The sequence below is a fragment of the Ascaphus truei genome, chromosome 10 (assembly GCF_040206685.1).
Source record: "Ascaphus truei isolate aAscTru1 chromosome 10, aAscTru1.hap1, whole genome shotgun sequence".
In the NCBI taxonomy this organism is placed as follows: Eukaryota; Metazoa; Chordata; class Amphibia; order Anura; family Ascaphidae; genus Ascaphus; species Ascaphus truei.
Genome location: NC_134492.1, coordinates 5,894,393 through 5,907,815, shown reverse-complemented (window position 1 = coordinate 5,907,815; position 13,423 = coordinate 5,894,393). Strand labels below are relative to the sequence as shown.

Below are 13,423 nucleotides of genomic sequence, written 5' to 3'. Positions count from 1 at the left end.
TCTGAAGTTGGACTGCTGATAAACTCACAGCAAAGTAAGACGGATTGTGACAGGAGATCGGTCCGAGAATCATTATGTAGCCGCTGCAGGGCGACATCTCCGAGCTTTCCTTCTCATCCCTGGAGAAAGGCGCGGCTCTCTTGTATACACATGTATGCGCTTCTTTATGGATAACCACTGACATTGTTACTATAGTGGGAGGTCACTGTGCAGGTTGTTGCCTCTAGTACAGGGGTGGCCAGCTTTAGTCTGCAAGAGACACCCACAGGCGAGGTTATCCCTGAATAAAAGGCTATCCCTACTTCAGATAGCAAACAGAGAACAGAAACCTAGATTGGGCACTCAATACACATGGAGGGTGATGAGTGAATTAATTAAAACAAACTTTAATAAACCACTTAAAATATAGGGGAGTAAAACGAATATTAAACGTATAGATCCTAAATGTGAACTTGGATTACCAGGTTCTGGATCGCAAATATATTGATTGTCAATACACTCAAATTAGTGTTATGCAATCAAAACAAGTGGCTACAATAAACCACTTGTGAGAGTAAACAAAGGTAGAGAACTCTACTGCAGTATGTGTATCAGTACATAAACCCTGGGGTCACAGTAGGGCAACGATTGCAAATACCAATGCGAATCCTAGCCAGGTCTGCCAAATGCCACAAAACCATGCTAATGGCACACAAACACAAGTGACTGGGTAGGTGTATACCATAGGAAATAAGGCAAATGATGGTATAGATGTACGTTGCTATGTGATTAAATTTACCCACACAGGGTATATGGATATAGTTCAGTCCACCTGGATAGTTGTAAAATCTCAAGTTAAGTGGACCTTCGTATATGAGGATAGGTATAGTCCCAAAACCATATAATATGGCACAAGTAAAAAGCTGAATTACACATACACTCAGTACACTATATGGACAGACACAGCTTAAGTTTAAAGCAGACTATCACCCCCCACTATAAATAACCCTATATATGTGCCAATGCAAAGAGGTTCACACAGTACAAATCTCGTGATAGATGATTAGAGTAAAACAGGACTGACCCAACACCAGCTCTGTTAATCAGGACTGGTCAATAAAAGGTCAGAGCTAGTGGGAGGATAGAGTAGTATATAGAAATAGTATAGGTACACTAATGTGCACCCTATTGATATAGTGTAGGCACGAGGAGAAAAGCCTCTGCATGGTCTATAGGAGCACCTGTAAACAGAGGCTTTTCCCCGGTGGAAGTGCACCAAGTGTACAAACTCTGTCTTGTTGCTACATCACCCCTCTTAAAATGTCACTTTGTAAACACAGCAAGTTGAAACTTGGCAGGGTTTAATTTCCTTAGTTCCTCCTGCACAATGGCAGTTACAGGGGGACAGTTCATTTTTATTGCTTTTTCATAAAGAACAATGATTGTAGAGATGTGATGCAGTCCTGAGAAAAGTCACAACTGCAAAATGAAGAGTATATTATTTTACTTTATTTCAATCCAAAATATGACCAGTAAACATTTTACAAAGAAATCTGGACATGACACAATAAAGGTAATTTGTGGCAGGGAAATATGTTTTGTGTTAAGTATATTGCACGGAATATGCAGGGACAAATCACCGTCAGTTTGTCCTGAATTATGTCGCGGGAAGAACAATTACAATATTTTCTTTACATTATTATTCTCTTCAGAGGGCAGAAGAGTAATATTCATCAGATCGCTCACCATTATACTCCCCAACGTATGAACCAAAACAAAATGAAGCTCTTCCGAGCTCAAAGAAAACAGGAACACGCCGGAAAACATTTGTTATGTAAAAACATAAGCAGAAAACAGTTTTTTTACTTGGTGCCGGCTTGGGGTACATTTTATTCAGGTGAATTTCCCCTGTAATTTAAACATATATGACTTGATACAGCAATTAGTAGGTAGAGAATCCAGCAGCAAAGAATCGGTGCACTCGCATTGCTAGTAGCGGATTGAAACCATGTATGTTAGGGTCTCAGTGCTCTCCACATGTCTTCAGTTTGCTGTTGGGCTACTGGATCAGTAGAGTAATCCAAGAGATCTCCATTCCACATGCCAATGCCTCTCAGACCACGTTCCTTCACATATGCCGCCTTCAGGGAAATACTCTGAGGGTCATCATACCAAACCTGGTGGAGTTTGCCCTGTTTGTCCTACAGAAACGTTTCAAGCACGGGAGAAAGCAATATTAGAACCTGAACGCCGAATAGAAATAAAATCCAATGTCTTTTAGGATGTAATCGCTTTCTCAAAATGGAAAACAAGCCAATCACAAACGTTTCCATTTCCAGTGCATTTCATGAGCAAGATGGGATGGAAACAGAGAAACCTAGTTGTACTTTAACATACAATCACATACACTGATGTCAATTGAAGATATGTTTTTGATACATTAAAACCAACGCAGCTCTTGGATAGATATAATGTAATACCCACTAAAAATACTACTGGTATTTCCTGATTCTCAGAACATCGCTTGGCAATCAAAGAAAGGGTCACTCCCACTGCAATGCAAAGAGCGCAGGTAGGACATGTAAAGAATGATGTTTTGAAAACTTCAAATATTTTAGATTTAACTTCCTGAAAGAATAAGGGAGAACCTCAGATGTCCATGTTATGTTAGATCTGTCCAATATTCCACCTCTATAGAAAACAATATTCTGCCGACTAAAATGGCGTGCATGATATTTTTATGTCTATTAATGGTGTTACATTAGGACGTGTGCTTGCTTACAAAGAATCACCAACCTTGTAATTATAAAAAGGAGACTTCTGCGTCTTGTCCCATAACCTCCCAGTAATAGAACTGTCCACCTGCTTCATAATTGTGCCGTATGAGACCTGCTGACCGGCAGCGTCACTGCACGGAGCTCCGCGGAATGGAACTTTATGAAGAGTACAGTTGTTGCCCTGAAAGAGTCCGTTAGGTCGGTGAACACGAAGAAAGCCCACAACATTCCCCTTCCATTTGAAAGTAAAAGTCTTGTATGTCAACTTTTTATTAAGGTGCAGTCTCTCTGTGCAGACACGGAATAGAAGAATTGCTGACACAGGTCAACAGGTCCTCTGAAGAAAGTACATTTTATTGGTGCACTCCTAGGCGAAATTAAATCATTGTATCATTTTTTATAATTTACATTTTTACAAAAAAAGAACTACATGAAGTGAATTAGGTGATATAAAGGGAATTACAATACAAATATTAAAATAACACGTGGTGTTAAATGGTATATATCTTTAACCTTAAATCAGGTATGGTAGTATAGATATTGCCATTTAATCTACAATCAATGATGATGAATGCAGCACGGATTACATAGGGTGCAGCCATTGCGACATCTGGGCAATTTGGTATTGATTATTTTGTACTTTGAAGCTAGTGAGCGGTGTGACTTGTGTTGTTGTTGTGGAGTCTGTGTGCAGACTGAATTCGGGGATCTTGGGATAATGTAACAGTTTGCAGCTTGAATTGGCCACATTGGTGACGCGAGAAGTGGAAAATACGAGAGTTCAAGAAGAAAGGTTTTAGTTATAGAATGAGGCGGGTAACAAAAGGAGGGCGTAGGGGGTATGATACCTTTAATTGGACCAACAAGTAGTTGATATGTTAGAAGTGCAAACCTCTCAGAGACGTCCTAGGCCTCAATTGCCTTTCAATAGAGAGAAGCCTTTTATGTGTCTCTACAATTCATTTTCACACTCGGCGGCCTGTTTCTACCTTATCTTATTTCCTGCTTCCTCTCAACATCCGTTGCAACCAGGCCAGACACGGTATATTATATTTTGTTTCTCTATATCTGTTATACCGGATGAAAGACCCAGAGAGGTTTGAAAGCTTGTAGCACGGTTCAATAAAAAGTATCATACCCCCTCCTCCCCTCCTTTGTTACTACACGAGAGAGAGGGGCCAAACACGGCGACCCGCCCTTCTTTGCAGAATGAGGCGAGACATTTTTACCAAATCAAGGAAAGGAGGGGGGGGGGGGGGAAAGAGATGAGACCTGTTATATCTTCACAAGCCGATGCTTTCGGAATTACAGTGGGAACGTCATACTACACGTGTCATTTCTGGGGAGACCGGGGGGCTTATTCTATATCTACTGAAGCGTCTGGTCTTTTCAAGGCAACATTCCCCACGGCCCTCTGATATCGCCGGGTACAGAATGAGCCACACAAAGTAAGAAGCGTAGAGATGACCGGTGTTCAACGCAGCGATATCCCGAAATGTCCCAGTAACATAGTGATCAAAGGAGAATGAAGCGTGGCAGAAACAGACTTCCAAAGAGATAAAGGAGCAGTCCAAGCGCTGTTTTTTTTCTTTTCTTAAAATAGGATTGAAGCCGGGGGGCTCAAGAGCGGAACCCCATTCATTTTAGCTGCGGGGACCCCCTGCTTCCCACGATATTTGCCTCCGTATGGGGTGCTGGTCGGTGCCGTTTAAAAGGTCTTGGTCACGCGGGCCAATAGGAAGCGGCCAGAAATGACATCACGGCTTCCTATTGGTCCTAAGAAGCCGCCATTACAAGAACCCCAGCTGGAACTGCGACTGGCACCCCCTACAGGGGTATCTCGGGAAGCAGGGGGTCTGCGGGGCTGAAATGAGAGGGGTTCATCTCCCGAGACCCCCCTCCTTCAATCTTATTTAAAAAATGAAATACCGCTTTGCTTGGATTGCTTCTGTAAGGAGCAGAAGCAGAAGCACGGTTTCCATCGCATAACCCTCACCGTGAAATGGGAGATACGATGTCACTGAAACGTTGGTTCTACTTATGGCGCGCTAAAGCGCTTTTGGAAGTCCGTTTGTGTCACGATTCATTCTCCTTTGTATAGAATAAGCCACAAGTTTTTTTTTTTTGTGCCTCTATTTTCTAAATAGGAAAACACCCTGCAGACAAGGGTTAAAATACATTATTACACTGAACGCGGATTTATAGTGCAGTATATTAACCCCTCCAGCACCTCATCTTGAAAATAACATAAAACATTAAATTCACCCAAAAGTGCATTTCTTTGATTTGACGAGGGTACGATTATTATTTTTTCCTGATAAAAGGCCTTAAAATGGCCAATTACTTACATTTGAAGCACATTTGTCACATACACGAAGACCGACAATAAATACATACATCAATTTTGGACGCAAGGATAAGAAAAGTGAATCTGTGATTTTGCTAATTTCTGCTGGATTTTGGTATGAAGGTTGAATAGGAAGATTTTGCAATAATAATATTAATAATAATAATAATGATAATAATTTATTGTCCTGTAAATGTTGTGCTAGCTCTAATTACCTCCGATAACGCCAGACAAACATAATCATAACCGTACCATGGAATGCCCATTACCAGCTTCTTAGGATCAATGTTCAAATGAATGAAATCTTCATAACCTATAAATAAAAAACAAACAAGTACTAGTTAGATAAACAATTTCTGTTCCCTACACGGCTGTGGGGTGTATTACAGGTTAATCAAAAAAGGTTACACACTATTGAATTACTTTTTTTATATATTATTTATGTTTTTAACATTATTTATCCACTTCTCTATTGTAGAAACGAGCAACTCGATGCAAACAAGTCATATCTTATCCAATAACTTTTCCATATAGGTCTGTATACTTTCCTATATGGAATCATGGCAAAAATGATACTTTAAATGCCTCAATCGATCGAGAGAGTTTTGTTCCCATTTAGGTCAAAGTGGAGATTAAAAACAGATTGTAGAACTGAAGACTGCACGGATTAAAACAATGCTGAATTATCCGGAGTTTGGAAGCAGCTTGCGATTCCCTCTGCCGTTTCCATGACACAGATAAATGCCGTATGGAAACCCTGATCTGGTTTCCTTGCCTCATTTCCAGCCTCTTCTGTGACTTTTTCTCCTTCTAGCAGAGCTAAAAAGAGAATTTACCCCCAGATCCGTTACAGGTTCCCGCACCGGAATGGGCGTTAACGCTCATTGACTTGGATGGAAGTGAGCGCCTGTGCTGAAGGAATAACTCCCTATGTTTGCAGAGGTGGGTGTGAGGGTGTTGGTAAGGAAGGGTAAACGTTTAGCTGACACAATGTAACCCATAACGCTTCTACTACAGTCTCAGGATTTATATACACATCTGTCTACGGAATATGACATGAAGCACGTATAGGCGATCATTGATTTTATTAGAAAGGTGGATGTTGACCTCAATTAATAATAATTAGAAATGTATTTTTAATAAGTCACACCATTTTTTTTACATCTTTGTTCTGTTGCTAGATTAAAATATTCAGCCCGTTTCCAGCCCATGATTTGAAGTTTGTGATCTCCCCATAAAAAAGTGCAGTGACAAAACTGAAATACCGACCCGATAATGTCTGATTGTAGGGAGAGTTTGCGCCTGCAATGCACTCTGTCCATATCTGGGACTGCTCGTCATAGGACATGACAAATAGGAAGTCGCACACGTCCGCTATTCCACTGTAGTTATAGCACCTTAAATCCACACAGTTAGGCGACCAAGCCACGTCAAATGTTACCTGCGTGCGAAATCACAGCGTTGGATTATAAACCCGGGCGGTCCAACTCCTTTCCAAAGGGACCAGATCCGGAAAAAATATAAGACGTTGAAGGGCCACAAGAGTATTATAATGTAATGTTGGATACATTGAAAGACTTAAAAAATATTACACTTCCAGGATTTGCGCGCACTTATAACAAACACATTTATTGCCATTAACTTACAGGTGAATGTTCGTGTGAGCAATGGGAACGGCTGCCTGAGAAATGACAAGGAAATGAGTATAAAGCAGAGAGTCCCGGGCTCTCCGCAGGCGCTTACAGCCCACAGGACACCAGGGGAAGAGCCGTGGTCTAAACTAACAGTTCTACAGATCTATACAGGTTTATGAAAGAACCTTCCCAGGTGGCAAATATGTAAAGGGCCAATTGTGTGTCCAGAGAAGGTGCAGTCACGGCACGTGCAGAAAAACGCTGCGGCTAGACAGGACCAGTCCTGTTTGACTGCAAGAAACACTGGTAACTCCACAGAAGAAAATAGTGGCACTCTGGCAGTCTCCAAAATACAAAAAATGTTTAATAAACAGGGAGCAACGTTTCAGCTCAAACAGGAACCTTTAACAAAAAAACATTGATCCCCGTTTATTAAACATTTTTTTGTGCCACTATTTTCTTCTTTTTAGGGTCAATTATTTACATAACCAATACCGTGACTGGACTATAATCCATATTACCCTTAACATTATTCTGTAACCGTAGTGCTGCTCTGTTTGATGGTCCGCCCCGTGACTAGGCAGGTAATCATAATCTTTCATTTGTGTTAAACATATATAATCTTGAATTATGGGTCATATGAACGGGCACTTGGCCACGTTTTTAACACGGGATAATTCACAGATATATAAGGGGGAAAAAGTCAGGTTTTTTTAAAAGCCTAAATTTCTGTACCAAATATTCAGATTTTTACCTGGGATCCTGGGATTTCTCGGTGGAAGGCCTCTGTCGTTTCTTGAACCAGAGCAGTTAATGCATAATATTCAGGGGTCTGCTTCAGCACAGGCTGTTCTATGTCCAGATTAATTCCATCCATGTACTGACTCTTCGCCAAATCCACCTTCTGTGCTATCCAAGTGGTTCTTTCCTTAGGGTCCACTATGTTCTTAACAGGGACATCTCCTAAAGAAATAGATTTCGGTGAACAGAAAATAAACGGCCTTTTTATAATCCAATGAAAGAAATAACCCGTGGATTACACAAGAGAAATCAAGCAACATTTATTGTACACTATTATATCAAATGTTACACCAATAAATGAGTAGGGTCACAGTTATCTACCTGCAAGGTGTTCTAGCACACAATAGAAATATAGGCATTATTTGCGAGTGTGCACTCAAATGTAATAAACGTCAAGAAAAATAGCGGAGTCGTCATGTAAGGTTTTCTGTAATTAGTGGCCCAGGTCCCAGTTCTGCTTTGCAGCGGGATACGTCTTATTTCCGCTGCATAGTAACTATTGCTCACAAGCCTATATGCGATTAACGCAATATTAGCTGGGCCGGAATAGGTAGTACTGACGAAACCTGGATCCGATCACACAAGTTGGTGGCTGGGGGTCGTATCTTACCCTGAACATCTCACGCACTTAAAAAAATAAAAAATACTTTTTAAAAAGTTCAAATGTAACATTTTGTATGTTACGGGTACAGTGGTATCTTGTACACTGCACTGGGAAGAGCATCATTTAACCGCTTATATCTCCTGAACACGGCACCAGGCGGAGAAATATAAAACCGCGCTGGAAAAAGGTGTGAAGTAAAAACGTCACGTCACAGATACGTCTGTGATCATAAATCAGAAACAACAGAAAACTGTTAACATTTTTATTTAGTTCCAAAATAAAGTGATCACTGTAAGGCACGATCATTTAGTGGTCTGAATACTTTATTCAATAGGAAAATAGAACTTGATGTTTTTCTACATTACATATCGATGTATCCAAATAACTAAATATGCGTATGCCCAGTAAAGGGCCAGCGTCCAAGGTTATATATTATTTTCTGTGCAGTGGTAAATGGTTAGATGGGACAGCAACTGTGTGAAGCAAAGAGGAAAAGCCGTGGTAGAAGGGTGATGGGATGTCCATAGTGGTAACAAGTACATTAGATTTTTTTCTTAATTAGAAACATACATTTCCAATTCATATTTTAAAGACAAAGACCATGATTCACTAAACCAGGGGTCCCAACCTTTCTGTGCCCACGGGCACATGAGAGTTCAGGAGAGAGTGGCGGGCACCGACCAATTAACCAGCGGCGGAAGTCTAGATCCGCCGCCACATCGCACTTACATGTGGGGGCCGCCTCCTTGATGCCGCTATTTCTGCACACTCGGTGAAAATGACACCCCTTAATGTTTTTGTTAATATTGTGTTATTTTGACTGATTTAACGCTGCATGGTAAGTGTGGGCTAGTCTGCACGGTCTGCTCGGGCTCACTCATACTCACAGCGTACATTATACAGTAAGTGTCATTTAAATGTACAATACTACCACAGCGGAAAAAACACACAAATCATGGACTTCTTTTGAGAAAGAGCATAATAATAATAATAATAATAATAATAATAATAGATTTATTACGGTCAAATTTGGTGAGGAGGGAATGTTCCCTTCATCTCAACCCATGAGTAAACCAAACCAGTTGAGCTTATCTTCCCGTCTCCATCCTAACTCTGGGATATATCATTTACAAAGTGATTAATTGTTCCATATCCCTCTATGGTATAAAATAAAAGTGATGTACACACATTTAATCCTGCAATGCCGCTAAACCAAACATACCTTTTAATAGAACTCTTGCTCCTTTCGAGTGAGCGTAACACATGAGCTCAGGATCGTACGGTGCAAACACTGCCACACTGCTAACTTGGGACCAGTCGTACGACTTCCAGTTTTTCCCTCTACTATGAAACACAAAGACCTGCAAAATAATAACAATAAAACGGTCGGTGAAGGAAGTGAAATGCTCTTTAAAATTATGCTAAAAGACAAATACATTTGTAAAAAGGATCTCTCTACGCCTGTGATTCCCAACAGGGGGTTCGGGAACCGTCTCCAAGGGGTTCAGCAAATAAAATCTGTAATGGAGGTTCCCAGGCAGTGTAGCGGGGTCCTGAGTCTGTGTGGGGTCTGCACCTTAGCGTGGGGGTCTTCGCGGTAATTTACAGCTTCCAAACTCACGCCCCACAATGCTTGGAATCCACAGCAGCAAGGCATTGTGGGGCGGGACTTTGGCATCTCCCTTAGTCATTGACAGCTAAATCAGCCACGCTGCCTACCCACGGAGGGGCAGTTTGGGAGGCCTAGGACAGTTGGTCACTGCTGCCAAGGTAAGTCCCTGTAAGGATTCTGCTCGGTTTGTGCCGGGTTTTGCTGCCAGTTCAGGTTTTCCAGACTGCCTGCCCTTTCTGTTAAAAATGGCCATTTTGTGTACTGGCAGCCTGCTGTATAAGAGCTGTTCTATAGCGGGCGCACTTGCTGCGCCATGCGTGCAGCTGTTATAGTTGGCTGAGGTTAGTCAGCCTTTCTGTAATGGTACTGCGCGGGCGCACGGCAGTGAGCGTGGAACCGGCCGACAGGGGAGAGGATGAGGAAAATAAAGATTTCGCGCCACTACCGCCGCTGAAATGTGTGTGTGTGTGTGTGTGTGTGTGTGTACACATGACATTACACTGTGTGTGTGTGTGTGTACACATGACATATTACACTGTGTGTGTGTGTGTGTGTGTGTGTGTGTGGCCGGCCGCACACACTATATGAGGGGCTTCAGGCTGCACTTCCTGGTGGGAGTCGCTGACCAAAGCTCTGTTTGCTGCAGCGCCGTTTGATCTTCGCGGTCACACATTACCCTTTCGCCTGTTTGAATTCCCTGTTGCTGACCCTGGACCATGACCCTGACCTCGCCGCTTTTCTGCCTGCCCCGACCTTTTGCCTGGACTCCGCACCACTGCCGCCAGCCCTGACCCCTGACCCCTGCTTCCATACCGACTACAGATACTCTTACAGGACTCTGTCCCTGGTCTCTGGGCGGTTTATTTGCATCCCTACCTAAGCCCTGCGGGTCCGCTTCCCGATTTGAGACGAGCACCGTCACAGTCCCTAACCTTTGCCCTTACGCTAAAATCCCCCCTAATCCTAATGCTACCCTAAGAACCTTAACCACTTACCCGTACTGTAAAAACCCTTTAAATTAACCCTCCTAGCCTAACCACTAAAGCCCCTAAAGTTAACCTCTGAACCTAATTGCTAAAACACCTAATGTTAACCCCCTACCCTAAAATGTACCTTTTCGTGGAAGCGGCTGTCGGTTGCGTGTCCCGCAGCGCTGAACGCTGATGGTCACCATGACCAAATGTCCCATTCCGCAGTTGGGGGTCTTACGCGTTCCCCCCACAAGCGCACGACATCACACTGCCTGGGATCGGTCACACAGTTGGGGGTCTTATTAAGCGCGCGTCCCCCCCACGCGCTCACGACATGACACTGCCTGGGATCGGTCACACAGTTGGGGGTCTTATTAAGCGCGCGTTCCCCCCACAAGCGCACGACATCACACTGCCTGGGATCGGTCACACAGTTGGGGGTCTTATTAAGCGCGCGTCCCCCCCACGCGCTCACGACATGACACTGCCTGGGATCGGTCACACAGTTGGGGGTCTTATTAAGCGCGCGTTCCCCCCACAAGCGCACGACATCACACTGCCTGGGATCGGTCACACAGTTGGGGGTCTTATTAAGCGCGCGTCCCCCCCACGCGCTCACGACATGACACTGCCTGGGATCGGTCACACAGTTGGGGGTCTTATTAAGCGCGTGAAATATACATCTTTTGTAAAATCTGAGTAACATTATTTATAGTAACCCTGTCACTGCCTGCGGCACATGGGAAAGCCACGTGCGGCACATGGGAAAGCCACGTGCGGCACATGGGAAAGCCACGTGCGGCACATGGGAAAGCCACGTGCGGCACATGGGAAAGCCACGTACACCACTGATAACATGAAATCTGCAATATAAGGCTAAGTCCCCGCTGGCACTGAGCACGCTCATGCTTGGAGAGCGCTCCAAGCATGAGCGCCGCGTGTCCTGCTTGTACGCGCACGCGGGGGGAGGGGCATTGCGGGTAGTTGAGCGTGCGGGTAAGTATAGTTTTTTTGTTTACCTAAGCGCTGACCGTGGGTGAGCGTGTGTGCACGCGCACGAGCGCCGCATGAGCAGGGACTTACATATAGCTATATATGGAAGTCTCCTGCGCAAGTGCCGCCCGCTCAGCGCTAGCGGGGACGCAGCCTTAGGGTTAACGCAGCGGCCCATGCGCAAAGTGATACATTCCTGAGGGTCCCGGTGCACAAGTTATAAACAAGCTGCTAATTATCACCCAATACTAAGTGAGGAAAGTACATATAGGAATGAGTGCGGAGGGAATGAGTGCGGAGGGAGTGAGTGCGGAGGGAGTGAGTGCGGAGGGAGTGAGTGCGGAGGGAGTGAGTGCGGAGGGAATGAGTGAAACTCGTCACTTTGGTGCAGAGCAGAAGGAGGAAGTGACTGGTTATAACGCACATTAAAATACTTTTTGGAAAACTTGTTTTAATTGATCAACTCTTTAAAATACTCAGTATATGAGAGCACGTAGCTGTATTCTCCCAAATCTACATAAAGCACTTCCCCTCTCTCCCCCTCTGTGTTCAGCCAGCATTGTGCTGCAGCAGGAAGCCAGCGTTGTGCTGCAGCAGGAAGCCAGCGTTGTGCTGCAGCAGGAAGCCAGGATTGTGCTGCAGCAGGAAGCCAGGATTGTGCTGCAGCAGGAAGCCAGCGTTGTGCTGCAGCAGGAAGCCAGCGTTGTGCTGCAGCAGGAAGCCAGCGTTGTGCTGCAGCAGGAAGCCAGGATTGTGCTGCAGCAGGAAGCCAGCGTTGTGCTGCAGCAGGAACCCAGCGTTGTGCTGCAGCAGGAAGCCAGGATTGTGCTGCAGCAGGAAGACAGCATTGTGCTGCAGCAGGAAGACAGCATTGTGCTGCAGCAGGAAGACAATGTGCAGAATGTACCTCAAACTCCTTGGTGTCAGTGATCTGTGCGCACAGAGCAGGGTCCTGGCAGGGGCACAGGGCAGAGCAGGGGGGCACCTCCAGCAGGAGAAGGAGCAGCAGGGGCCACATCGTGACCCCAACACCAGCAGGAGTCCCGATCACAAGAGAGCACAACGCAGCTCTCCAGCAGCAAGAACCAGAGCACAGCCCAGTCTGATCACCAGGAGGGGAGAGGACTCCAGGGGAGGAGAGGGGACTCCGGGGGAGGGGAGGAGAGAGGACTCCGGGGGAGGAGAGAGGAGTCCAGGGGAGGGGAGGAGAGAGGACTCCAGGGGAGGGAGGAGACAGAGAGTAAATCCCAGCAGTGCATGTTTGGTAATGTCCTGATTTATAACATGAGTAGAGAGCAACGTTACCTGCTATAGAGTCCGGTTCCTGAACATGATGCCATATTGGAGGCTGTATTATTATAAAGGGGCTGTATTATAAGGAGGCTGTATTATTATAAAGGGGCTGTATTATAAGGAGGCTGTGTTATTATAAAGGGGCTGTATTATTATAAAGGGGCTGTATTATAAAGGGGCTGTATTATAAGGAGGCTGTATTATTATAAGGAGGCTGTATTATTATAAGGAGGCTGTATTATTATAAGGGGGCTGTATTATTATAAGGAGGCTGTATTATTATAAAGGGGCTGTATTATAAGGAGGCTGTATTATAAGGAGGCTGTATTATTATAAGGAGGCTGTATTATTATAAAGGGGCTGTATTATTATAAGGGGGCTGTATTATTATAAGGGGGCTGTATTATTATAA

The 13,423-nt window shown here is 44.2% G+C and overlaps 1 protein-coding gene across 1 annotated transcript; it reads right to left on the bottom strand.

The window, feature by feature from the left end:
* Window positions 1-1,468: 1,468 nt before the first annotated feature.
* On the bottom strand, window positions 1,469-12,864 carry CTBS (chitobiase). Its single transcript, XM_075615660.1, has 7 exons — window positions 12,626-12,864; window positions 9,365-9,503; window positions 7,492-7,700; window positions 6,373-6,544; window positions 5,319-5,416; window positions 2,776-2,937; window positions 1,469-2,180 (listed from the first exon to the last, which is right to left on the bottom strand). The coding sequence occupies exons 1-7, from the start codon at window positions 12,734-12,736 to the stop codon at window positions 1,995-1,997; spliced, it is 1,077 nt and encodes a 358-aa protein (XP_075471775.1). The 5' UTR covers window positions 12,737-12,864; the 3' UTR covers window positions 1,469-1,994.
* Window positions 12,865-13,423: the final 559 nt, after the last annotated feature.

Bases quoted from the DNA above. Each gene is read 5' to 3' on its own strand.
- CTBS (XM_075615660.1), bottom strand. From the start codon at position 12,736: ATGTGGCCCCTGCTGCTCCTTCTCCTGCTGGAGGTGCCCCCCTGCTCT. The intron at 7,701-9,364 runs GTATGTTTGGTT...CTATTTCTTTAG, and splicing joins AGCAAGAGTTCTATTAAAAG to GAGATGTCCCTGTTAAGAAC. The intron at 2,938-5,318 runs GTAATTAGAGCT...GGACTCTTTCAG, and splicing joins TTTGTCTGGCGTTATCGGAG to GGCAACAACTGTACTCTTCA.